Consider the following 27,645-nt stretch of genomic DNA (forward strand, 5'->3'; position numbering starts at 1 on the left):
GAAGTGATAGAGAGTGCTGACTGAGAGAGTGCACGTAGACCAAAGCGCACTCCTCTCCATATCTGCGTTACAAGGACTAACCATCAATATATAAAGCCCCGAACCTGAAAGTAACCAAAGAGAGAAAACTGTGTTTATCGTGTACGAGAGGAGAGCGCTGATGGGTTGGCGGGTAGTCTCTGGTGGAAGTTTTGCCATGGAGAATGCATCCATTAACAATAGCTTACAGTCAGCTGCCAGTCATAGACTAATTCTGGATTAGTGGTGCTGGAAGAGCACAGCAGTTCAGGCAGCATCCAAGGAGCTTCGAAATCGACGTTTCGGGCAAAAGCCCTTCATCAGGAATAAAGGCAGTGAGCCTGAAGCATGGAGAGATAATCTAGAGGAGGGTGGGGGTGGGGAGAAAGTAGCATAGAGTACAATGGGTGAGTGGGGGAGAGGATGAAGGTGATAGGTCAGGGAGGAGAGGGTGGAGTGGATAGTTGGAAAAGGAGATAGGCAGGTAGGACAAGTCCGGACAAGTCATGGGGACAGTGCTGAGATGGAAGTTTAGAACTGGGGTGAGGTGGGGGAAGGGGAAATGAGGAAGCTGTTGAAGTCCACATTGATGCCCTGGGGTTGAAGTGTTCCGAGGCGGAAGATGAGGCGTTCTTCCTCCAGGCGTCTGGTGGTGAGGGAGCGGCGGTGAAGGAGGCCCAGGACCTCCATGTCCTCAGCAGAGTGAGAGGGGGAGTTGAAATGTTGGGCCACGGGGCGGTTTGGTTGATTGGTGCGGGTGTCCTGGAGATGTTCCCTAAAGCGCTCTGGTAGGAGGCGCCCAGTTTCCCCAATGTAGAGGAGACCGCATCGGGAGCAACGGATACAATAAATGGTATTAGTGGATGTGCAAGTAAAACTTTGATGGATGCGGAAGTCTCCTTTAGGGCCTTGGATAGAGGTGAGGGAGGAGGTGTGGGCGCAGGTTTTACAGTTCCTGCGGTGGCAGGGAAAATGCCAGGATGGGAGGGTTGGTTGCAGGGGGGCGTGGACCTGACCAGGTAGTCACGGAGGGAACGGTCTTTACGGAAGGCGGAAAGGGAGGTGGTGGGGGGGGGGGAGCGGGGAGGAGGGAGGGAAATATATCCCTGGTGGTGGGGTCTGTTTGGAGGTGGCGGAAATGTCGGCGGATAATTTGGTTTATGCGAAGTTGGTAGGGTGGAAGTTGAGCACCAGGGGCGTTCTGTCCTTGTGACGGTTGGAGGGGTGGGGCCTGAGGGCGGAGGTCTGCAGGATGTGGGCAAGATGCGTTGGAGGGCATCTTTAACCACGTGGGAAGGGAAATTGCGGTTTACTTGCACATCCACTAATATCATTTATTGTATCCGTTGTTCCCGATGCGGTCTCCTCTACATTGGGGAAACTGGACGCCTCCTAGCAGAGCGCTTTAGGGAACATCTCCGGGAAACCCGCACCAATCAACCACTCTGCCCCGTGGCCCAACATTTCAACTCCCCCTCCCACTCTGCTGAGGACATGGAGGTCCTGGGCCTCCTTCTCCGCCGCTCCCTCACCACCAGACGCCTGGAGGAAGAACGCCTCATCTTCTACCTCGGAACACTTCAACCCCAGGGCATCAATGTGGACTTCAACTGCTTCCTCATTTCTCCTTCCCCCACCTCACCCTAGTTCTAAACTTCCAGCTCAGCACTGTCCCCATGACTTGTCCGGACTTGTCCGACCTGCCTATCTCCTCTTCCACCTATCCACTCCACCCTCTCCTCCCTGACCTATCACCTTCATCCCCTCCCTCACTCACCCATTGTACTCTATGCTACTTTCTCCCACCCTCCTCTAGCTTATCTCTCCACGCTTCAGGCTCACTGCCTTTATTCCTGATGAAGGGCTTTTGCCCGAAACGTCGATTTCGAAGCTACTTGGATGCTGCCTGAACTGCTGTGCTCTTCCAGCACCACTAATCCAGAATCTGGTTTCCAGCATCTGCAGTCATTGTTTTTACCTCAGTCATAGACTAATTGTCAAACCAATCAGTGTACTTCTCTTGTATAGTCTCAATGATGTTTTCCTTTCATGTTGGGTATTCTTGTGAATTATTCTGATGAGTGCAAGACGAAAAGTTGGACAAACTGTGTCCTTTTTCATCAATACTGAAGTTCTTTACTTCCAAGTGACTAGGTTCTCAACTGGTAGATATTAAGTGAATGGCAAATCTTAATCCTGGAAGCTAATTATTTCAGTTTTAGCGGCTCACATTCCTCCGATGTCAACCAAACCTCAGATGAAAATGAGAACTGTCTGCACTCTTCCTTGTTCTTTCCTCCTCTTTGAATGAAGTCAAGTATGATTGTACCATTGACTGAAACTGTTTTAACTTGCAGTTGGTAGGAAATTAAAGGAGGGTGTGCATTTGTATAAAACATCTCCCTGAGGAAAACTCCAGCTCATTTAACTCTTATGTAGCCTGATCCCCCAAGACGGATACAGGGTGATCCCACTAAGGATTATGGCCTCCATCCCGGAGGAGATAACTCCAAATTGAATAGATTTAATTGTTTTTTTCCTTTTTAAGCTGATGATTTACAATTGGTAATACATGCCTTTTAATTAACTGCTTAATTTGACTTGTCAGCAGCTGTATGTCTTTCAGTAGGAGAAGAGAATCTGCAGACATAGTGACATAGACCTAAAGAGCAGGGGTAGGCCATTCAGCCCCTCAAGCCTGCTCCACCATTGAGGAAGGTCGTGGCTGATCCGATTGTGGCTTCATTTCCATGTTCACCTCTGAATTTTGTACTGATTGGAACGCGGTCAGTCAGATTGATGGACCTCCTAGAATCTGAGTTCCCTGATTGGGGCTGATAACCTGGTCCCATCAGGGAGCCCTGGTTGACAGATATAACCAGGAATGTCAGAGGTCCTGTTCACTCTGAGAGGATGGCCCTGAGGGAGCTGGATCCATGTCAGGGACACTCTGTGTGTAAATAAGGGGGGACTTGGTGATGGGATACTGGCCTCTGTGGAGTTATTTCGTCCTTTACTCCCTTGTCTGTCAAAAATCTATTTAACTCAAACTTAAATACTTTCCAGGGAAGGGAGTTGCACAGAATAATGGCTCTCAGAGAAAACAAAACATTCTCTGTATTTCCTTCATAAAAATGAAACCTCGTCCTGTTAAACTTTGCCCTCTGGTGCGGTGCAGTTATGTAGCACACCAATAATGGTGTAGCGGTAATGTCATTGGAGTAGTCATCCTGAGACCCAGGGTAATATTCTGGAGGCATGGGTTCAAATCCTACCAGACCATCTGATGGAATTTGAATTCAGTAAATGTATGGAATTAAAAGTCTAAGGATGATTATGAATTGTTTGTTGTAAAAACCCATCTGGTTCACTAGCGTCCTTTTAGGAAAGGAAATCTGCGATCCTTTCCGAGTCTGGCCTACATGTGACTCCAGACCCGCAGTGATGGGATTGACTCTGTAATGGCTCAACGAGGTACTCTGATCATAGGACAATTGGGGATGGGCAATAAAATGCTACATGAAGCCCAAATTTAAAAATATTTAAAAATATTATTATCCTCTTCAGTCATTGCTGTCCACATATTTATTTCTGTAACGTATTATTGACAGATTATTTACTTTCATCCAGCTGCTTATTCTGGGCTGAATCTCAGGAAGGAAGTAAAAAAGTGCTTTGATCTGCTAACAGCTAGCTTTCTCAAACTGATACTGTCTGAAGGTTTCCCTGAACTCAAGCAAATATTACTTGGTTAGAGACAAAAAGAAAAGCAGATGCTGGAATCCAAAGTAGACAAACAGGAGGCTGGAAGAATACAGCAGACCAGGGAGCATCAGGAGGGGGAGAAGTCAACGTTTCAGGTATAATCCTTCTTCAAGACTCATATTGGGAGCTGATTTCAACCCACTCTCTTCCACCTTGAGCTATTATGGCTCATTGGCTTCAAGACCCCTGTGGCTATCAGAACTTTTCCTTAGCTCCGGCCCCAATATTTAGCTGCAGTTACTAGCTCCCAGGATTCAAAAGCCCCAGTGGCCTACAGTTGCTTCCTTGACACCACTTTTGTGTTGAGAGCTTTTTCCGTTGCTCCTTTATTTACTCCCTGTCTTATTAACTCCAACTGACTCTAACCCTTGATCTGCTCAGTAACGATCCTTGAAAGGTTATCAAAACACTTACAATAGTCGTTGTTGGGGCGGCTCAGTGGTTAGCATTGCTGCTTCACAGTGCCAGGGACCCGGGTTTGATTCCAGCCTCTGGCCTGTGTGGAGTTTGCACGTTCTCCCCGTGTCTGCGTGGGTTTCCTCCGGGTGCTCTGGTTTCCTCCCACAGTCCAAAGATGTGCAGGTCAGGTGAATTGGCCATGCTAAATTGCCCATAATGTTCAGGGATGTGTAGTCAGGGGTGCATAAGCGAGGGGTAAATATAGGATAATAGGGTATGGGCAGAGGGTTGGTGTGGTCTTGTTAGTAAAAACAATAAGGTAAAAACAATGACTGCAGATGCTGGAAACCAGATTCTGGATTAGTGGTGCTGGAAGAGCACAGCAATTCAGGCAGCATCCAAGGAGCTTCAAAATCGACGTTTCGGGCAAAAGCCCTTCATCAAGAATAAAGGCAGTGAGCCTGAAGCATGGAGAGATAGGCTCACTGCCTTTATTCCTGATGAAGGGCTTTTGCCCGAAACGTCGATTTTGAAGCTACTTGGATGCTGCCTGAACTGCTGTGGTCTTGTTGAGTCTAAGGGCCTGATTCCACACTGTAGGGATTGTATATAAAAAAGCCCTGCCCTTGTTCCTAGACAAGATTGAATGTAGTGACTACTGGAACAGTTGAGTAAAATAAAAGTAATGGGACTACTCCAAAAATGTCAGGATATGCAAATAAGGGCCCTCTTGTAGCACAGTGATAGCGTCTGTATCCCTGACCTCGGAGGCCCAGGTTCAAAACCTACTCGCTTTAGAGTTGTGTGATAGCAACTCTGAACAAGTTGATTAAAAACTGCTTAATTTTAAAATAATATTCAGAATGCAAGCTTACATGGGAGAGATGTATACGTAAGTAGATTTATTACAAGATGTACACAGTACACAGTCCCTGGCTCAAAGGTAGAAGACAGAGGGTGGTGGTAGAGGGTTGTTTTTCAGACTGGAGGCCTGTGACCAGTGGAGTACCACAAGGATCGGTGCTGGGTCCACTACTTTTTGTCATTTATACAAATGATTTGGATGTGAGCATAACAGGTATAGTTAATAATTTTGCAGATGACACCAAAATTGGGGTGTAGTGGACAGCGAAGAAGGTTACCTCAGATTACAACAGGATCTTGATCAGATGGGCCAATGGGCTGAGAAGTGGCAGATGGAGTTTAATTTAGATAAACATAAGGTGCTACATTTTGGGAAAGCAAATCTTAGCAGGACTTATACACTTAATGGTAAGGTCCAAGGGAGTGTTGCTGAGTAAAGAGACCTTGGAGTCGCAGGTAGATAGGATAGTGAAGAAGGCGTTTGGTATGCTTTCCTTTATTGCTCAGAGTATTGAGTACAGGAGTTGGGAGCTGAAAATGTGTTGCTGGAAAAGCACAGCAGGTCAGGCAGCAGATTCTCTTGCTCCTTGGATGCTGCCTGACCTGCTGTGCTTTTCCAGCAACACGTTTTCAGCTCTGATCTCCAGCATTTGCAGTCCTTGCTTTCTCCTACAGGAGTTGGGAGGTCATGTTGTGGCTGTACAGGAGATTGGTTAGGCCACTGTTGGAATATTGCATGCAATTCTGGTCTCCTTCCGATCGGAAGGATGTTGTGAAACTTGAAAGGGTTCAGAAAAGATTTACAAGGATGTTGCCAGGGTTGGAAGATTTGAGCTGTAGGGAGAGGCTGAACAGGCTGGGGCTGTTTTCCCTGGAGCGTCAGAGGCTGAGGGGTGACCTTATAGAGGTTTATAAAATTATGAGGAGAATGGATAAGATAAATAGAAAAAGTCTTTTCCCTGGGGTCGGGGAGTCCAGAACTAGAGGGCATAGGTTTAGAGTGAGAGGGGAAAGATATAAAAGAGACCTAAGGGGCAATGTTTTCACACAGAGGATGGTACGTGTATGGAATGAGCTGCCAGAGGAAGTGGTGGAGGCTGGTACAATTGCAACATTTAAAAGGCATCTGATGGGTATATGAATAGGAAGGGTTTGGAGGGATATGGGCCAAGTGCTGGCAGGTGGGACTAGATTGGGTTGGGATATCTGGTCAGCATGGAGGGGTTGGACCGAAGGGTCTGTTTCCACGCTGTACATCTCTATGATTGCTAAGGATGCAAAGACAGTTAATTGGAATATTACTTTCAATGAAAGGATGTGAAAAATTTGTGAAAAGAAATTTGTAGAAAGGACTTTTCAGAGAAAAATTAAGCTTCCAGATAGAATAATAAAGGCAGAAACCTTGGAATTATTTAAGAAAAACTGAACGATATAAGGGATGATTGTAGGCCTACCTAGATGAACGAATTTAGATACACTAAATGACCTTCCTTGAATATAAAGATATCACCACTTAAAGGCATGTAGTAATAGGACATAAGACCCAAAACTAGAAGTAGGCTATTCAGCACATTGTGCCTACTCCACCATTCATGGCTGATCTGATAATCCTCAATTATGGGCGGCATGGTGGCTCAGTGGTCAGCATTGCTGCCTCACAGCACCTGGGACCCGGGTTCGATTCCAGCCTCAGGTGACTGCCTGTCTGGAGTTTGCACGTTCTCCCCGTGTCTGCGTGAGTTTCCTCCAGGTGCTCCGGTTTCCTCCCACAGTCCAAAGATGTGCAGATTAGGGTTTTGCTAAATTGCCCAATGTGTTAGATACATCATTCAGAGGGAATGGCTGGGTTACTCTTCGGAGGGTTGGTGTGGACTTGTTGGGCCGAAGAGCCTGTTTCCAAACTGTAGAGAATATAATCTAAAAATCTGTACAAATGCTGCAAACACATTGGAGGGTGGGCAGCATCAGTCGAAAGAGAGTCTGGGATAAATAAGTGATAACATTAGGGGGCAGTAAGATGTTTTGGCATCAGTTGCTGTAACTTTGCAACCTTAAGAAAAGCTGATTTCCAAACAACTCTGTTGGACTGAGGTATAAGAAGCTCGTTATGTATTCAGCGTGCTGCAATACTTTATGGAAAACGGAAACATTAATGTCGTAGAAATATAACTCGGGAAACCTAAATTTAACAAAATGGCTCTGCAGACTTCCAGGGACATATTAAAGGTTTCCACTTCAGTGATTTGCTTACTTTAATCAAGCGCAGTGGTAGAAATATTAAGCTGTTTATGCAAAGAAAGGATGAATTCATGTCTAAAAAAAGAATAAAAATAAATTGGTAGGACTCTGATGTTGATGCAATGATTTCACTGTCAAAAGAGAAAGCTTTCAGTGAGTTTGACTAAAAGCCTTGTTCCAACCATGTGGTTTATTTGCTTTATGTTAAATTAAAGGGTCACATTTAAGAGAAATGAGAGGGAATTTCTTCCCTCAGATGATAATAAATCTGTGGAATTCTTTGTTGCAGAGGACTGAGTCTTTAAATATATTTCAGGCTGAGATAGATTTTTAATCCGGAGGGATAAAGGGTTATTGGGGGGGAAGGCAGGAAAGTGGAGTTGAGGATTATCAGATCAGCCACAGTCTTACTGAGCGGTGGAGCAGATTCGATGGGCTGAATGGCCCACATCTACTCCCATGTCTTTTGATCTTAATATCAGTGGCGATTATGTTTTCTTCTTGTTATCTCAGGGATACTTAGAGTCACAGAGATGTTCAGCACAGAAACACTTCGGTCCAACTCGTCCCATGCCGACCAGATATCCTAAACTAATCTAGTCCCATTTGCCAGCACTTGGCCCATATCCTTCTAAACTCTTCCTATTCAGATCCCCATCCAGATGCCTTTTAAATGGTGTAATGCTTCTAAAAGGGTTAATGTCATTTCCAACCAGTTGACTGATTTTGACTGACTAGCTCTTCCCTGTCAGTTCCCAAGTGTGAGTTAGTAAAACTGACTTCAAAAGGAGATTTACTTAGTTTCTTGAGGGAAATAAACTCTTGGGGTGATAGGGACAAAGCGGGGATTGGGACCAACTAGATTGGTCCACAGAAAGCTGGCACAGAGTCAGTGGGCTGAATGGCCTTGCTCTGGGTCATAGTCACCGATGTACAGCATGGAAACAGACCCTTCAGTCTGACTCCATAAATTTGGCTCCAATAAAACTAACCTATTCCCAAAAGCTGTTCAAGAATGACTCTGGTTACAAATATTAAAACAGCATTGAAACAACTGGCATTCAAACAATCAAAACTAGAAACTGCTGGAGAGACACAGTAGGGTTGTAGGGTCACAGGACCCAAAATATTAACACTTTCTCTCTCCACAGACACCGCCAGTCTCTTCAATAATTTCTGATTTTGTTTCTGATTTCCAGCATTCTCAGTTCTTTCTTCTAATATCATAAAAATAAAACCGTTTTCTGAGCTTTGTAATTGAGCTTTGTTAGATAGATGTGTCTAACAGCGATGATCCCTGCTCAGGGGTTTTCAGTAAGAAACAACCCCTATTTCCCACCCTCTAAGTGAAGTGTGTTTTCTTTAGTAGGAATTATTGTCCTTTGAATTCTCAGTGTCCTGGTGTTTCTTTTTAATCCAAACGATCACCAGGTACTTCCCCTTTGTTTGAAAGGTTGAGAGAGACAGAGAATGTTTTTGTTCAGTCCATTACCTCTGCTAAAAGCACTTCATTATTTACAAGTTTGATAATCGTAGGTAATGTCCTTTATCTCCAATATGTGAAAATTATCATACAGGTGTAAAGCAGAATAGGAGATGAGGGTTTCCACATACCTGACTGGGTGGACTGGTGTTGGTGTCTCTTATGCCATTGGCTCCTGTTTCCACACTCCACTCTTACGTTTGAAGTTCCCAGTTTCTGTTATGACCACCAGGGACTGCAGCTGCCCCCTCCCTCTGCCCTGGTTTATACTCTGGCTCTCAGTCTGACTCCTGCTCCTCCCTCACCTTCTGTTCCTGGGACTTAGCCCACGATCTGAACTCCTCTCCTACCTGCTGCCTCTGAGTCCGCACTGAGGTCCTGAGCTTCATCTAATGGCGGAGGTTTAGTGTATGCAGATGGGTAACTGTTACCTGAACAGATTAATATCTGTCACTGCACAGGGCCAAGCTGATCTAAAGGTACAGTATTGTAGATGTGTGACTCTTATTGAAACGGCTATAATGTATTGCATTGTGCAAGGTTCTTTTACATTTTCACTGACAATGCAAGTTATTTCGGGTGAGAATACATATTGCCAAACATTTCAACTCGTACATTGTTTCTCTGAGTCAGAAATATCTGAGGAAACTCCAGCTGAATCATTGAATTGTCCGGGAAACTCTGATTCACTTAAAGTAGTTTTACTGAAAGTGGTGATTTACCAGAATGCAGCCACAACATTAAATATAGACCAGCAGTTACACCTGTGTTATCACTATTATTGGGATTAGAATAGTTAATTCAGTTGTTTTCACTGACGCAGATGCGCTAGGCCTTCCTCTATTGCTGTCAAAGTGTGCCGCAGGAACAGCACAGCAGGTCAGGCAGCATCTGAGGAGCAGGGGAGTCAACATTTCGGGCAGAAGCCCATCAATAGGAATGTGGATGAAGAGCTTTTGCCCGAAATGTTGACTCTCCTGCTCCTCGGATGCTGCCTGACCTGCTGTGTTTTTCCAGCACCACACTCTCGACTCTGATATCCCAGCATCTGCAGTCCTCACGTTCACTTCCCTCTATTGCTGTAAATCTGTATGATTGCACCAACACACCTGCAGGTCTTACTGGTCTCATGAGGAGTCCTTGCCACTAGGAGCCAGCATGGCCAACTTGGCTGCGTCTCCATTACCTCCAGATGGGTCTCTTGACTCCTAGAAATCCCTTAGGTGGGAGTGAGGATATGGCCGAGTGAATTCGGCTGCCTCTGTCTGACTGAGAGGCCCGTGGAAACTTTGGGACACCTCCTCAGGTTCTCTATCTGACCACAGCCATGTGCAAGCTTGAAGATCTGGAGGCCTATAACTCTCAAGCCAGAGGCTGTGTGGATCAATGGGTTAGCAACTGACAAGAAGACAGGGCTTTCTGTTCATCCTCCTGGTTGTGTTGCATTCCCAGATGAATGGACACTACCACAGCCATGTCTATGTACCCAGAAGCTTTGAATTCAGTCAAGGTTCCTTTGACATCTGACCCCATCACTCCCTGGCTCATAGTTCCTTGAAAGTGGAATTGCAGGTAGATAGGATAATGACAAAGGTGTTTGATATGCTTTCTTTTATTGGTCAGAGAATTGAGTATAGGAGCTGGGAGGTCATGTTGCAGCTATACAGGATGTTGTTTAGGCCCCTTTTGGAATATTGCGTGCAATTCTGGTCTCTCTGCTATAGGATGTTGTGAAACTTGAATGGGTTCAGAAAAGACTTACAAGGATGTTGCCAGGGTTGGAAGGTTTAAGCTATAGGGAGAGGCTGAACAGGCTGGGGATGTTTCCCCTGGAGCATTGGAGGCTGAGGGGTGACCTTATAGAGGCTTACAAAATTATGAGGGGCACGGATAGGATTAATAGACAAGGTCTTTTCCCTGGGGTCGGGGAGTACAGAACTAGACAGCATAGGTTTAGAGTGAGAGGTTTAAAAGGCATTTGAATGGGTATATGAATAGGAAGGGTTTGGAGGAATATGGGCCAAATGCTGGGAAATGGGATTAGATTAAGTTAGGATATCTGGTTGGCATGGACGAGTTGGACTGAAGAGTCTGTTTCTGTGCTGTACGTTACCATGACTCCACTAGAACTTGAAAACAACTGTGGGAAGCTGCACGCATTTAGAGAATTGTGACAACAGTCAGAAGAAACCACCTGACAGGGTAACCTTCTGCTTCAGTTATCTCGTGCTGCTTTTTGACATTTCTCACTACTAGTATTCCTGCTTCATCGTGCCAGGTTAAGAGGTTACTCTCTGGAGGCTTCACTTTCACACAGAAAAATACTGGAGTGTGCTTCACAAATGATAGCTATCAGTGTTTCTCAAATGCGTTCTTGAGAAAATTGCCTAGTTAAGGCCATTTGCTAATGCTGAGGCAGTGAAATTAGCTTTAGGACACAATAACTTACTGGCAGCCCCTGTAACGGGACAGTGTCTAACACAATTCACCCGTTAGTGCACACGTATGCGATTGATTATAATTATGGAACTGTACAAATACCCACTCCTGAGAAACATTTCACCCCAAATTTTCCTCCATTATACACATTTAAATTGTAATGAGGTCCTTTTGTGGTCCTGAAGGCGTTGATTTTGATGTATCGGACTCTTTCTTGGAAATCTCTCTCTTGGCCCTGGCGCTTTAGATAATGCCCAGCTGAGGACTCCCAGTTTAGCTTAGAGGGAGTCCAAAGTCACATGACCCCAGGTTATAGTCCAACAGGTTTATTTGAAATCACAAGCTTTCGGAGCGCTGCTCCTTCATCACCTGAATAGCACTCCGATGTCGTATGACTTCTGACCTTGTCCCTCCCAGTCCAGCAACCCCTCCACATCACTGAATTTCTGAAACACTCAATTGTACGTGAATATCTAACCAGAAATCACGTCAGGGGGCTGGCTAGCAAATATTTTAAACAACAAGAGATTCAAAATGAAGTAAATGTAGAGATTTAGAGATAATTCTTTGACATAATGCTGCCTTTTGTTGTGTGGGGATTGACCTTCTTAAAATGCTCATGTGGGAGCTGTATGCAGCTCCAGGCATAATTCAGTCAGTTTCTATTAGATATATCAAAGCTGACCTGTTCCAGCCCTCCGTTTCTTACAATACATGCTGTCTGTTAACCAGTCAGACATGGTAGGGCCAGTGGGAGGTAACAGCAGTCTGTGGTTCAGCACTTGTGCAATAGGGCACAATGATTTCATTGAAGCTTCAGCTACTTTTAGTACAAATACAGATCTTTAATAAATCAAGTGTTTTAGGGGTAGAGTTCTCAGAAAAGCAGCTCGCTGTGTCTGTATTAGCAGCAGATGAGGAACAGTTACTCAGGAGTCGATGAGTTGTGCGACATTTTCATTGCAGTGACGTCTTGCACAAATAACATGATTTTATTTAAAATCACTTTACGTCACTGCATTGTATGTTCATTCCCGAAGTGAAAGGAAATGCATTTCCTAAAGGACAGTGGCCCTTTTGAAAATTGCTGTCGGCCTGTCACTGCAGGAAGGGGGAGCTGGTATCCTGGTAATGTCACCGGGCTAGCTCTCCACGAATCCTGGGCTGATGTCCTGGAGATATAGGTGTTCATGGGTTCAAATTCCACCAGGACAGACAGTGAAATCTGAATTTAGTGAAAATTCAAAATATGCAGCTAATTTAATATATTGTAAGAGAAAATTGCCCAATTAAAGCAATTTGCTAAGACTATGGCAGTGAAATTGATTTCGAGAGAGAAGACACAATAACTTATTGGCAATGTGTCTTGTTCCTGATTTAGGTTTGAAATTAATGAAGGGGGTGTAATGTGTCACTGCCACATGCTTTGTGCTCAAGCTGTTGCTAAAATTCACTTGCTTCCAGTCAGACAGGTAACGCGATAAGAGATAAGGCATAAGAGCAAAAATTAGGCCATTTGGCCCCTCGATTCTACTCCACCATTTAATCATTACTGATAGGTTTTTCAACCCCATTCTCCTGCTTTCTCCCTGTAACCTTTGATCCCCTTGACAATCAAGAATTTACCTATCTCTGTCTCGTATATACTCAATGACCTGGCCACCACAGCCTTCTGTGGCAGTGAATTCCATAAACTCCCCACTCTCTGGTTGAAGAAGTTTCTCCTTATCTCCATTCTAAAGGGTCTTCCTTTTACTCTAAGGCTGTGCCCTCGGGTCCCAGTCTCTCCGACCAATGGAGACGTCTTCCCAACACCCACTTTGTCCAGGCCATTCAGTATTCTGTAAGTTTCAATCAGATTCCCCCTCTCATCCTTCTAATCTCAATTGAATATAGATCCAGAGTCCTCAAACATTCCTCATATGTTAAATCTACAACTTGTCAAATCTACAGTTTAATGACTGCAAGAAACATGTTGCCATCAGCCCCTTCAGTGTGACTCTTGGGCAGTTGTAACCCAGCAGGTTTACGGGCAATAGTTACCGGTTAAACAAAGCTGTAGGTTCTCACTGTTCAGGTCTTTAAACTGCCCCATTGAAAAGGCAAGGATAAAGCAGGTGGGCTGTTTCCATATGTCTACCTGTGGCTAGCCCGGTGACATTACCAGGATACCAGCTCCCCCTTCCTGCAGTGACAGGCAGACAGCAGTTCTCGAAAGGGCCACTGTTCTTTAGGAAATGCATTTCCTTTCACTTCGGGAATGAACATACAATGCAGTGACGTAAAGTGATTTTAAATAAAATCATGTTATTTGTGCAAGACATCACTGCGATGAAAATATCGCACGACTCATCGACTCCTGAGTAACTGCTCCTCATCTGCTGCCAAACCGCCTGATCTGAGGAGCTGACTGCAATTTAGTCAGCAGTAAACGTAGAGTATTAGAGATAGGGGAAGGGTCTAGGTGGGATGTTCTTTGGAGGGTCGGTGTGAACTTGTTGGTCCAAATGGCCTGTGTTTACACTGTAGGGATTCTATGAATTTTGACTGAGGCCTGCAGGGGATGCCTTTCCACCAGCTGACAGGCAATCAGGTCCTGTTAGAAAGGAGAACGGGCAGAAGCCAAAAGCTGTTTTGCTCTGAAACAAACAAGAACAGAAATTACTGGAGAAACTCAGCAGGTCAGGCAGCATCTGTGGAGAGAGAAAACCGAGCTAATGTTTTGGGTCCAATGAGCCTTCTTGAAAAGTGTACATGTGTGATTGAGCATTTACCTGGGTGGTAACTCTGACAATTGTGGGCTGTTGAAGAGAGTAAATCACTGCATCAGCTTTAACCAACACAGTATTGGAGTTGCAGTGCAAGTCTGATATAAGGCAGTCAGTATAATGCAGAATCATTTATGGTGTGGAGGTCTTGTGTCTTACAGAAAAGATATCCAGGTTGAGGTCAATGAAGGATCCCCTGTTTCAACATTTCATCGAAGCTTTTCATTTTGCACTCATCAGGGCACTTTGCAAGAATACCAAAATAAAGGAAAACACCATTTTTTACAAAATGAGAAGGGTGATGGTTGGTTTTCAAATGTTGTTCCTCTTTACTGGGTATTTCTTGCAAATTGCCCTGATTGGTGCAAGATGAAAGCCTTCAGTAGAATGAGTTTCTTTTTATTTCTCAGCATAATTCAGGTTCAGTACAACCAAACAATAATAGAGTCAGAGATGTACAGCACAGAAACAGACCCTTTAGTCCAACTTGTCCATGCTGACCAGTTTCCTAAACTAATCTAGTCCCATTTGCCAGCATATGGCCCCATATCCCTCTAAACCCTTTCTATTCATGTTCCCATCTAGATGCCAAAAGTGTTGCAATTGTACCAGCCTCCACCACTTCCTCTGGCGGCTCATTCTATACCCATTCCACCCTCTGTGTGAAAATGTTGCCTCCTAGGTCCTTTTTATATCTTTCCCCACTCACCTTAAACCTATACCCTCTAGTTCTGGACTCACCCACTCCAGGGAAAAGAACTTGTCTATTCACTTTATCCATGCTTCCAATGATTTTGTAAACCTCTATAAGGTCACTCCTCAGACTCTGCAGTCGAGGGAAAGAAAATAGCCCAGCCAATTCAGCCTCTACCTGTAGCTCAAACCCTCCAACCTTGGCATCGTCCTTGTAAATCTTTTCTGAACCCTTTCAAGTCTCACAACATCCTTCCTATAGGAGGGAGACCAGAATTACATGCAGTATTCCAATAGTGGCCTAACCAATGTCCTGTCTAGCCGCAACATGAGCCTTGTTCAGCTCACACATGGTCGTTCAGTGTCATATCAGGCCTCCCTCATGGTAAATTGAAGCTATTGTTAAAGTATAGGATTGAAATGGTCTTAACTTCATTTTGCAAACAATGTTTATTACAGAAAAGGAAAAAGACCCAGAAAACAAGCAAAAAGAGGATGCACTAATCTACAAAATCCAGAAGTTAGTGGAAAAAAGGGACTTTCTGGTGGAAGATGCAGAGGTGGAGAGATTAAGGTAAAAAGGTGGATGATTACAGAGTATGTTGTTTATTTGTGATAAAAACAAAAGGTGCTGGAGATCACAGTGGGTCAGGCAGCGTCCACTGAGAGAGAGTAAGCTAATGTTTTGAGTCTAGATAACTCTTTGCCAGTTTATTTGTGATCTGTTTTCTATCTTCCTTGCTTTTGTCCTCTCTCTTGTCAAGAAGACAGATTCTGAAGTATTAATTCAGAGTGATAAGAGTTTCATTTCTTTGCAATGGTATAGATAATGTGCTGCATTTCAACAGTTTAAGAACATTGATTAATGGAACCTGTGATGAGCTTCTTTCTCATACGGCTGACTTAGATGGGACAGCAGCATTAATTGAAATGCAAATACTGAAACATCTTTGCAGTATGAAGCCTATTATTCACCTGCTGACTTGACAGATCAGATTATTATTGACTGGAGCTTTATGGTTTTCAATTTTATTCATCAACTATCAACAGATTTGTAAGGGCAGCATGGTGGCTCACTGGTTAGTATCGATGCCTTACGATGCCAGGGATCCTGGTTCGATTCCATCCTCTGGCAACTGTCTGTGTGGAGTTTGCTCATTCTCCCTGTATCTGCGTGGGTTTCCTCCCACAATCCAAAGCTGTGCAGGTGAATTGGCCATCAGATATCGCCTTGTAGCGTCCAGGGATGTATAGGTTAGGAAGGATTGGCTATGCTAAGTTGCCCCATAGTATCCAGAGGTGTGCAGGCTAGATGAGATAGCCATTGGAAATGCAGAGTTATAGGGATAGGGGGTGGGTTAGGGTGAGATGCTCTTTGGAGTTTCGACGTGGACTTGATGGGCCAAATGGCCTGCTTCCACACTGCTGGGATTCTGTGAAATGTGTATAACTTCCGAAAAATGCTGGTTTGAATATTTTTGGTCAAAACAAATAATTGCATTTTATTTGGATGTGGTCCAGTAATTCATGTTAGGTCAATGCGGTTTATTTCAAGATCTGAGCATTTGATCTGGTGTTCAGCTGTGCTGCTTCTCCAGCATTTAGGCAAATTCCCAGGCACAGGCAGCGAGGACCGACTGACTTCATGAATGGCCTGTGAGGCTGAGCCCAATAAAGATAAAGTAGGATTACAATCTCTAAACAATATGACAGTGGGATTTAGCCATTCTGCTGCACTTGTCAATCCTGGGAAAAAAATGATTGTAACACATTCAACCTTAAAACAACGCAGCAACTATCACTAAACAAAAGTCTCCAAAATGAGAGTTATATAAACAAAATTATGGGGTGCCTGTCACATGGTACATTTATACTGTGTGGTAAACAACAAAAAGATATTGCAGTTACTATGCTCTGTGTACTGCAAGAAATGGAAGGAGTAGGGGAAAAATTTATTATTCTCCAGTAATTTATAATCAAGTCTTTAGAAGCTGAAATCTAATATTTAGTGTGCATCATCCACAAGATGCACTGCAGAAATTCACCAAAGATCCTCAGACAGCACCTTCTAAACCTATGACCACTTCCATCTAGAAGGACAAGGGCGGCAGATACATGGGAACATCATCCCCAACGACTCACCATCCTGACCTGGAAATGTATCACTGTTCCTTCACTGTTGTTGGATCACAATCCTGGAATTCCCTCCCTAAAGGAATTGTGGGTCTACCTGCAGCTAATGGAGTGGTTCAAGAAGGCAGCTCACTATCTCCTTCTCCAGGACAACTGGGGATGGGCAATAAATACTGGCCCAGCCAGTGATGCCCATGTCCCAGGAGTGAATTTAAAAAACAAACAGGGAAGCAGAAAACCTTATTCCATCCACTGTCACTGACATTCTGCAGCTGAATAAACAGAAATTCATCATAGAAACAACTAAAAATCATCTAGCCTTTGGTAAGAAGGATAACAAGATTGACTTGTTTTCTGTAGGGAAAGGGAAGAGGACAAAGAAATGGAAGAGTTTCTCCAATCGAAGTTACGGCCACTGAAAAATCTACCTAAAGCACCTTTGGGTAGGTCATAACAAGTGCTATATTTGAACTAATCAGAGCGAGGAACGTCTGGTCATTTGTATCAATAGAGAATAGGTACTGAAGACACTTAAAGGAACAAAAGTCAAAATATCTCCAGGTCCCAAACCTACATCCTGGCATTCGAAATGATGTAGCTGCAGAGACTGTGGATGCACCAGTTATAATCTTCTAAAATTCTCAAAACTTCTCAAGATTCTGGAATGTTCCCAGTGAAGTTAGCAAGTGTAGCACTGTGTTTCTACAAAGTTGGGGGGGGGGGGGGGGAAGAGAAAGAGAGAAAACTACAGTTCAGTCAGCCTGACATTGGACCCTGGTAAAATGCTGGAGTATATTAGGAAGTCCTAACAAAGCACTTCAAAAATATTAATAATATGATCAGATAAACAAGATGGAGATTATAACAAAAACATGAGTTGCCAGAAAAGTGCAGCAGGCCTGGCAGCATCTGTGATTTCTCTCCATAGATGCTGCCAGGCCTGCTGAGCTTTTCCAGCAACTTCTGTTTTGTTTCTGATTTACAGCATCCACAGCTCTTCTGGTTTTCAAGAGGGAAATTGTTTGACAAATTGATTAGCTTTTGGGGGGATGTAGCTAGTACGGTGGGTAAACACACTGAGGATTTCCAAAAAAACTCTTCTGAGGCGCCACAATAAACATTAATATGCACGATAGGGCTAATGGAACTGGTGTTAATATATTCACATGGATACAGAATTGGCTAATGAACAGGAAGCAGGGAGCTGAGGCAGTGAGGGTATTCTCAGGTTGATAAGAGTGTGACTAGCAAAGTTCTGCACAAATGGATAAGACGGCAATTTCTCCAATAGAAGAGGTGTCAGTAATGGGGGATTGATATGCGGTCAGAGGTTTAAAATAACTGCACAGAGGCCAGTGTCCTGTCACCAAGACCTTACTCTTTACACATGTACAGTACATGGGCTCTGACCAGCTAGCTCAAAGCCAGAGACTGAGACTCTCTAACTCTTCTGTTGATATGTCAGCCAGGGGTCCCTGATTGGCCCAGGGTAACAACTCCAATCCAGGATCTGGTTCCAATCACTATGTCAGTAAAAGGCCTAGAGGAGAGTTGAGGAGAATTTCTTTCGTCCAGAGGGTGGTGAGAGAGTACCTGAAAGGGTGATTGAGTCAGAAGCTCTCATCACATCAGAGCAGAATTTAATATTCACTTGTAGCCTCTAGGTCTATGGACCAAAGGTTGGAAGATGGGAATTAGTGTGGGCAGATGTTTCGATGGGCTAAATGGCCTTGTGTATTGTAAATGTCTGGATCAGAGCTTCACAATGTGTGAGCTTTCTACTCCATTCCCACCAAAGCTATTGCAGGAATGTGACAAATTTGGATTTTGGCACATATGTTATTGTGCACTCTACACAATTGCATACCTGAAGTAACATGCCACTGATCAGATATCGTCACTTCATTGTTACAGAGTCTCCAAGGGGGAAGCCCGTGGTTCCTGAACCCCCAGTGATCAAACCGTCCATTACCAAAGTAGGAATGGCATTGATAAGAGATTGCTGTGGAACTACACAGTGCAGTGTCATGTAGTTTTCACCAACCAAGTTTGACTCTTAACTCTAAAGTGTGTTTGTGGAAGAGAACAGTACCCAAGATGGATGAAAGTCACCAGAATGGTAATCATGCTCAACCAGACTATGACCTACCATATTCAGAGTCATGATAAAACACTGCTACTGTTGAAGTGAGTCTGTCCTTCATGCATGGATCACAAACTCCGCATGCTGAGAGGAAAATGCATCCTGTTTCCACTCGTACAAATGGAGAGTTTTATACCTGGCATGTGTGATATTGCCGTAGCTTTAGGAAATTGTTCCAGAGGACATGGAAGAACGGAGCATACCATTTTCAAAATGTCCTAATTACACTTGTAAGGGTTGTGGAAGGTTTCCTACAAGAAAGCTTTCCTAGAGTTAACTGTTCTGATACTCCAACATTGACAGGGCATTTCAACTGGGGCTTCATAGACAATTGCAGCATTTTCCTGTTCAAGAGAACTGGCAGGTAACAAACATCACAAATTTAAACTCAACAACTTAGCAGGAATTTTTGTGTAGAAAGATTGTACAGACTTAAAATATTGAAATGTATGTATGTTTGTCCTGTATTTAAAGTACATTTGAATGCTGTGTTGCAAATAAATGTTTCCTTATTGACGAATATGTCATTCTTACTGTGGTACTATCAAAGTAAACCAAGGTTTGTCAGTAATATTGTGTGGAACAGAGATGTTGGTAGAATCTAGTAAGTGATTTCAGACACTAATGGCACCTCTGTAAAGTTCAAAGGGATGAAATTCAACTTTGGAAAGATTAAAATATTGTCACTTGTGGATTAGTAGACCATTTTACACCCAGCCAAAGCTGAATTTCAGCCCAGACCTCCAAAGCACATATAAATATTCTTAACGTTCTTATTTATTAACTTTGTTGTGGATATATGCTGTTCCATTCATTTTTGTCTTTTAGGCACTCTTTTCCACACTGAATGACTCTTAGAATATCAAATGGAAACTAACCCAGTGATGCAACATGGTCTAAGCTTAGTAAGAGCTGATGAACACCCAGTTAGTTAATGCTGAAATGAATCCCTGTAGAAATTAAAAGCATAGTTGTATGCATCCATAGAACATGAACCAGAAAGTAAACCTTTGTCTTCTGACTCATTGTAGTCTATATTTACGATCCTGTTCAATAACATAATACTTTGGCCTCATTTAATGTCAAATCTTAACCATTTGGCAGCTCTATTTTAATTAAATGTGTAATTATTGAAATGTTGCTAAACAATTGTATGTTTAGGTCTTGAACACAATAAAGTCAATTCTTCAGATTAAATGTTTTTTTAAAACAGTATTAGTTTTCACTTCAGATGCACAGTGTAGGATTTTATGTAAGAATTTGTAGAAGTCAATGTTGAAACCCTTAGTTTTCAATAAGGTCACTCCTTTTCTAACTATTGAGCAACTAATGGCTGATTTGAATGTTTTAATTGCAAGTCTCAAAAAAGCACTTGAACTTACTTTTGATATTCTGCTATGACTTGATTATAGCAGGATTTATTTGCAAATATAGACTGCACAGTGTAGCCCCAGTGACCTAATGGATAAGGCACTTGGCTTCCTAAGCCAGGGCCGATGGATTCAAGACCCATCTGGGGTGAATGGAGATTTGAACTAAACCTCCCGTGTTTGTTATCAGTGAAACTTTCTCCTCAGTTTAGAGCATGGACTCTGTGCTGGCTGATGCTTCAGTCAGTGTTACCGCTGTCGTTGGGTTCTGCTTTTCTTTGGAAGAGGAGAGTTTTCTCTTTCTTTCCCCTTGTTTAGGGAAAGATTTGTTTTTTTTTTGTTTAAAAAGATATACCGCACAGCAACTTTTCAAAACACTGGGGTATAATTTTTCCACAATTCAGGAAACTGAGTACACCAACAGAATGAAGAGATGTTGTGCTGCAATCATGTCACAGGACAAGTAACGTCAAACCCCAGGCTAATGTTCTGGGGACATGGGTTTGAATCCCAATGTGGCAAATGGTCAAAGCTGAAACAAAAACCTCATTTGTTCTGTGTTTTTACATGTTTTTATGACTAGCTATATAGCTTGAGTGGAGACTAATGTGTCACAGTCAGCTGTCACTTGATTTGAGAAGGAGGTCTATTAACTCTCTTGCTGTGGGTCTCTATATAATTCATCTCACGTTCTTGGCCTCCCCTTGAACAGACTATCCTGCAGCATCTCATCAAAATCAACAACTCAGTGGCATAGGAATGAAAACACTGCATTTAACCGCAAACAGCATGTGAATAAATCATTTTTAAATAAGTACTAACCATTTGTTAATATCAAATTTGTATGTGCTCAGTTAAATATTTTAAAACTAAATTTTCAAATCTCAAATGTTTTGAAAGTAAACAATGAAATTGCCATAAACTTTAAATATTCTATTCAAATAGGTCTGGTCATAAAATGATGCATTTTAAATTGAATAAATATTCAGGTTATCTAAAAGGGTTGCTCATTTACAGTTGGGGATTTTTGAAATTGAGATTTGTGGTTTGTGACAGGAATATGGGAGTCGAGTAGGCCAGGCAGCCATATTTTTACTGCATTCCATGAAGTCTTAGCTTAGCTGAATCTTGGTTCCTTTTATCCTCCCCACATAGTCTCGGTATCGATTTAAAACCTTGGCACACAAATCTATTGATCAGATTTAAAATTGATTGAACTGGCATATAATGTTTCTAATGTGGGTTTTCCATACTTCTATCAGGATTTGCATTAAGTAATCCTGTCAGAATTCCCTCCTGAACAGCTGGGTTTTAATTTAAGATTAACAGCCACCCAAGCTGAACAAAAGGGGTATAAAAGGTCCCATGACTATTTCAAAAGAGCAGAGGAGTTCTCCATAGTGTCCTGGCCAAGACTAAAGTCTCTCTCTACATTACAACAGGAGGGGTTGGATTGGCTGTGCTAAATTGCTGTGCAGTGTCGAGGGATATGCAGGCTCAGTGGATTAGCCATGATAAATGTGGGGTTCAGGGGGGCTGGGTGGGATGCTCTTGAGAGAGTTGGTGCAGACTTGATGGGCTGAATGGCCTTCTTCTGCAGTGTAGGGATTCTATGACTTGGGAGGTGAGAAAATTGCACAAAAGGAAGGTGACCCAAAGCTGTAAAGTTAATGCAAAGTGGTAATTGTAAAAAGATAAACTGATGAGAAAATTGCATTGTGAAGGTTAGAATCCATTTATAACATGCCTAGTCTCACCACATGGTCACTCCTAAAAATTTAGGTTGTTTGAGGAGACAAACGCAGAAGCATCTGGCCAAGATCAGGCAGAAATACTTTGCTTATACCAATTATTTATAAAACATCAGACCGAGATAAAAGATGTAGGAAAGGGAATACTCTAGTTGGAGGAGGCAAGTGCAGGAAACTTATGGAGTGGGAGGAACATGTTAGGGCCCAGAAGTATTAGTTGCGAGAAGGACAGATGCATGCTAAGGAGCTGAGAAAAATATTAAAAAGGTGATGGATGACCGTAAAAACAAACCCATACCTCAAAGACATTAGATTAATCCATAATTATCTCAACTAATTTTGCATCCCTCTAGATTTAGCTCCACATTTGATTGATTAATAAGAAATGGGCTGTTGTTAAACTTAGATAGCTTTAATTCATACATTAGAAAGTTAAACATATGGTTTAGAAAAATAAAACTCAATATGTCAAGGCACATGCCATCAGAGAGCTATCTGCCAGATAATGTGATTCCACCTTGGCAAACATTTCTAACAAAAAGGTAAAAACAATGACTGCAGATGCTGGAAACCAGATTCTGGATTAGTGGTGCTGGAAGAGCACAGCAGTTCAGGCAGCATCCAAGGAGCTTCGAAATCGACGTTTCGGGCAAAAGCCCTTCATCAGGAATAAAAAAGACAATCCAGTAAATCCATAAAATAAAAAACAGCTCAATCTAACTGGGTCTGTGCTGGCAGACTTCTTCAGACATCAAGATGATGGCAGATGTGGAAAAAAAGTGTAGTAATTGCTATTTTGAAGTGGAATGAAGTATTTAAAATGGAATTTTAATTTTTCATTCACTTTAATATGAATTGTAAAGCCAATACCTTTTAATAACATTTCCAAGATTAAAATCTTCAGTTACTTTTTGAAAGGTACATTAAAATTGCCATTTTATCAAAAGACTCCAGTCTTATTTCATTCTCCGTAAAGCAAGAGAAACTCTTAGATGTGCATTTTTGCCATTTCTGCAATTTCAAAATTAAACCATGTCCCTTTAAAATCCAATATAAATTATGTAGTTCTTTCCCTCTTTTTGCATTCCAAAACTTCAGTTCCACCTCAAACCTACAGATTAAAGTTGAGTCTGATTCACTTTAAAATAACTCATTCATTCAGTAGGGCATTGCCTACATTGATTGCCCATTCCCCTCTGCCTCAAGGTGGCGATGGTGAGCTTCCTTGAATCATGGCAGTACCATAGTGCTGTCTGGGAGGGAGTTCCAGGAATTTGACCTTGTTATACTATAAAGGCAGCAATTTCCAATCAAGCCACATTGGTCAAGACTGAACCAGACAGACATACTCAAACACCAGAATCAGGAGGCGGTGGCCATTCAGTTCCTTCAGCCTGCTTCACCATTAATTTGGCTTTTGCCTGAAACATAGATTTCGAAGCTACTTGGATGCTGCCTGAACTGCTGTGCTCTTCCAGCACCACTAATCCAGAAATTAAAAAACATCATGACTTACCCAAGTCATCATAACTTTTCTCATTTTCAATTCAATCACCTCACCCTCTACTCCAATGCCAAATCTGCTCATAATTCCTCCATCTCAGGAATCAGGTAAACATTTTTAATTTCTTCAATGTAATTATATTTTGTAAATACAGAGGAACCTCAAAACATCCAAATCGGATTATCCGAAAGATAATCGAGATCCCGAATGAAACATGCAAAGAAGGGTAACCAACACTGATCACGTCTTTTGTTTACAATGATTAAAAGTGAACTTGGCTGACTGAAATGCTGCCGAGAACAGAACAGTCCTGGACATCGATGGGAGCCTGGGCATAGTCTCCAAATGACTGAGCACCTGCCCCCTCTCGCCACACTTTCCCTGGAGTTCTACACAGGTGTATACCCTAAACTCCCCCTTTCCCACTTAATCTCGCCAACATTGTCCTGTATAGGGCAAAGGTGGAACTTGTCAAAATGTTGCAGTAACAAGTCATGTGCGTGCGTGTGTGTCTGGTATTTTGAGACTCACCTCACAAAGGCAGCAGAAGTAACTAGTGCACGCTGTGTCAATCCCATTGAACTGACTGGGGGTGCAGGCAGCTTCAGCAATGCTGCAGATCCCTTACACTCAAAAAATGTATGTCTGCTCAGAAACAAACCCAGGAGATAGAGCAAGGCAGGCAGAGCGAGGAAAAAGGAAACTTCAGGAGAACTGAGCCCCAGAGGAGAGGCACTGAAATCAATTAAGTGAAAAATCAATTATCCAAATGAAATACTGCCTGCCAATCTCCTTTGGATAATAGAGGTTCTTCTGTATATAATAGACTGCACAGTATTCCAGGTGACTTCAAAATCCTATAACAGCTACAGCTAAACTCTCCCATGCCCCATTACACAAACTCTGATGTATCATTTGTCTTTCTAACCACTTGCTGCACCTGCATATCAATGTTGAGATTTGTGTACCAGGACACACAAGTCTCTTTATATCAAGCACACTGGCTTTAGAGAATACAGCACAAATACATCAGACACAAATCATTAAATAATTGCACATTTGATAGAATTTGGCACAAAAGGCTAATCCTCTTCCTATGTTCCTACCTACCCCTTCCATGAATAGCATGCAAAACATGAAATCAAGACCAAACAGGAAATATGCTTGCTGTAAAATTTTATTCATGGCAAAATAAATTTTGGTCCCAAACAAAAGCAGCCAGCATTTGATAAGCTAAATTTTGTTGAAAATTCAGAGAGGAAACAGAATAAGAGCCCTTGTCATATTTTCAGATATATCCAATATTTGGGTCAACATAATAATGTTTAAAGACCTCAAAGAATGCATCCCTCACAGTTTACATCAGTTATACAAAGTCTTATTTAAATCAGCCTAGAGATTACCAACACACAATTTATGCAGATCTGCATATATGAAGTGTCATTTCAGAACAATTACTAACATACTGCAGGTTTTGGATAAAACCAGAAACCTACTGTAACTTGAGTGGCTTGTAATAAATCAGAATACTTTTGTTCCTCTTTGTTGATGTTCCAAGCATTTAAAAAAGGTATGTGGCAATAGTTACTGCACATTAGCTTAGCATCTAAATTGCTGCCATTTAGTAAAGATCTTTAAAAATCTACACATGTACTGATGTACAAATCTTAAACACCCTGTCCAAATCTTCAGCACAAGTTCCAGTTTTAACATGGAACAGATCTTTCCATATAACTTAAATTTTTCCCAGTTTTGCTACTTTCCAGCATTTCTGAAGCTAATATTTCAATGTTTACTCACATTATAAACCTGCACAGTCACAGGTGCAACTCTGTAGAGAAAGAAAATTTCAGCAATTACACCTTTTATGACTAATAAACTCAAACCTCTGGGACCAGTGGAGAACTTATTTTTCAAAAAAAAATAGGTTATTGTAATCTAGAAAGTGTGTGCCCTGACAAATACAACCCATTGTAAAAGTCAGGTCCCAGTCAGAAAGCCTTAATGGGCTGACTGCCACACACTATTAAATCCTAACCTCACCCAAGGTCATCGCACTGGCACCAGTCACCAATTGATACTTAAAACTTTCCAAGAGTAACCACTCAACATACAATGGAATAAGCAGCAGTCAGTATTAAAAAAGACAACCTTCTGTGACTGTTAGTTTATGCACACTGCTCCCCAATGAAATATGGCTTATAAAAAGAACAAGGTTTAATAACAAAACCTTGAGGTTTCCACACTTACACAGGGAAAATCCGCTTCATTAACTGTCAAGTGGAAATGATAGCTTTTAAATAGTTTTCCTTATCTGACCCATGATCTATGATTTATGCAATACATGCATATTTCACAATGAACTCCCATTTCTGCACGAGGGCTACTCACTTTAGCTGAGGGACACACCATAAGTGTAAAAGATTGCTAAAGCCAATGGCGAATTCAAATTTATTGATATAATTCATGAAGTCAAGATTGCAGATAACTGATCAGACCAACTTAGCAGTAAAAACCAACCTGAACCTTACGGGAAACCAACACCTTCCCAAAAGAATTTGCATTATTAGGAGGCTCTTAGTTCTGTTCTTCAACTACAGGACATTTATAAAACAACACAACCACTGAATGCAATCTGTTCTTTCTACAGACAGCTGACCAAAACTGGAAGACAGATTATGGTTACAAGCCATTCAAGTGACATGCTGAACATTAAGTACACTTGTACAATTAGATTATACAAACACTTACTGCTGTTCTGTAGGTATTGGATTAACAAAACCTCAACTCAGATTCTCAGATATCAAGCATTTTACAGAGAAACCTTAAATTGGAGGGATAATATGAACAGGCTTTTAGTGCAAGAAAACACTGCTTTCTTTGACTTTCTTAAAAACAAAAACCTTGGTCACACAAACTTTAAATTATAACAAGCTTACATAAATCTTGGAATCTCAAATCACAGCCAAGAAAGTTCATGGACGACACCAAATTAGCTCCAGACAAAGACCCAGTTTTCTTGCAATGTGATGGTAGCTTTGTCAAATATTTTAGAGAGAGAGAATTAGAAGGCAGAGATAAAAAAGTATTTGGATTTTAGCACTTTGGATTTAGCACTTTGGAATCCATTTAAGTGCTTTAAACAGTAAAATACACATGCACACAAGTTTTATTTTAGATTATTTCAAATATTATTGGGGGATGCCAACGAGAAGTTTGCTGCTAACTTCACTTTACTTCTAGGCTTCCTGACCGGGCTGGCAGTCACTTCCAGGTGCGGCAACTTGGTTTCTTGTATGTCCTCAGGTTGACACATGGTAGGTAGATTGTCTTTAATCTGGTTGGTGATACTGCCACTGGTAAAAGCCTCTTCAGTCATAGCTGCAGGAAGGACAGTTTTTTCCTCCTCTGTCAAGATCAACATGTCTGTTTAGAAAGTTATATAGCATTACAACATTTGAAGACTTGATTATTCAATGTTAAAGCTAAACTGGCATTGAAAATTAACAGATGTAATTGCATTTCAATTACATTAAAAAGCACCTCCTTGCAACTGAAACCAGCTCAATTTTCATCCAACAACTTGTTCACCAATTTTTTATTGTATTTTAAAAATGATGCTTTGGAAAAAAAAAAAAAATTGGGTAACACGTTCTTTCCAACATCACTGACAAATAAAACTCATTCAGCTAGAGCTTAGGTAAGAGCTTCATTTATAAATCTTTGTAATTAGAAAAGAAAATGTTTGATTTGGGCTAACAGCAGAGCTATGCTAGCATTGCTGATCGGTGACTCTATGGTTATTTGAGATGAAGCAGTCAATCCCACAGTTACGACTTTCACTTTGTTCTTGAATTCCCATGACAAATACCTACAATGTGGCTACACACAACACAATTAGAACCTCACTTGCTTGGTTTCTTTGTTCTGTTAAACCTAAATCCTCCACCCCTCATTGCAGAACTACTTGCAGATCGGAAGAGGTTAAAATCAGATCAATCACGATCTTGTTGAATTGTGGAACAGGCTCGATGGGCTGAGTAGCCTACCTTTGCCAGTATGTATTACTGGGCCCAT

General features: G+C 42.1%; 2 protein-coding genes across 8 annotated transcripts in view; one reads left to right on the forward strand and one right to left on the reverse strand.

The window, feature by feature from the left end:
• Window positions 1–19,463, forward strand: part of mpv17l (MPV17 mitochondrial membrane protein like) — a 109,644-nt gene extending 90,181 nt beyond the window's left edge. For all 3 annotated transcript variants that reach the window (XM_072560147.1, XM_072560145.1, XM_072560146.1), the window contains 3 exons: window positions 15,127–15,241; window positions 17,161–17,243; window positions 18,715–19,463. In XM_072560147.1, coding sequence (XP_072416248.1) covers window positions 15,127–15,241; window positions 17,161–17,243; window positions 18,715–18,833 — 317 coding nt within the window. In that variant the 3' untranslated portion in view covers window positions 18,834–19,463. The remainder of the gene's footprint in view (window positions 1–15,126; window positions 15,242–17,160; window positions 17,244–18,714) is intronic.
• Window positions 19,464–24,729: 5,266 nt separating this feature from the next.
• LOC140464712 (meiosis regulator and mRNA stability factor 1) overlaps window positions 24,730–27,645 on the reverse strand; it is a 56,216-nt gene continuing 53,300 nt past the window's right edge. For 4 of the 5 annotated variants that reach the window (XM_072560152.1, XM_072560156.1, XM_072560151.1 and 1 more), the window contains exon 27: window positions 24,730–26,994. In XM_072560152.1, the coding sequence (XP_072416253.1) occupies window positions 26,753–26,994 (242 nt within the window). In that variant the 3' untranslated portion in view covers window positions 24,730–26,752. The remainder of the gene's footprint in view (window positions 26,995–27,645) is intronic. The other variant, XM_072560154.1, reaches the window with a different exon arrangement.

This window comes from Chiloscyllium punctatum, chromosome 40 (assembly GCF_047496795.1).
Source record: "Chiloscyllium punctatum isolate Juve2018m chromosome 40, sChiPun1.3, whole genome shotgun sequence".
Lineage (NCBI taxonomy): Eukaryota > Metazoa > Chordata > Chondrichthyes > Orectolobiformes > Hemiscylliidae > Chiloscyllium > Chiloscyllium punctatum.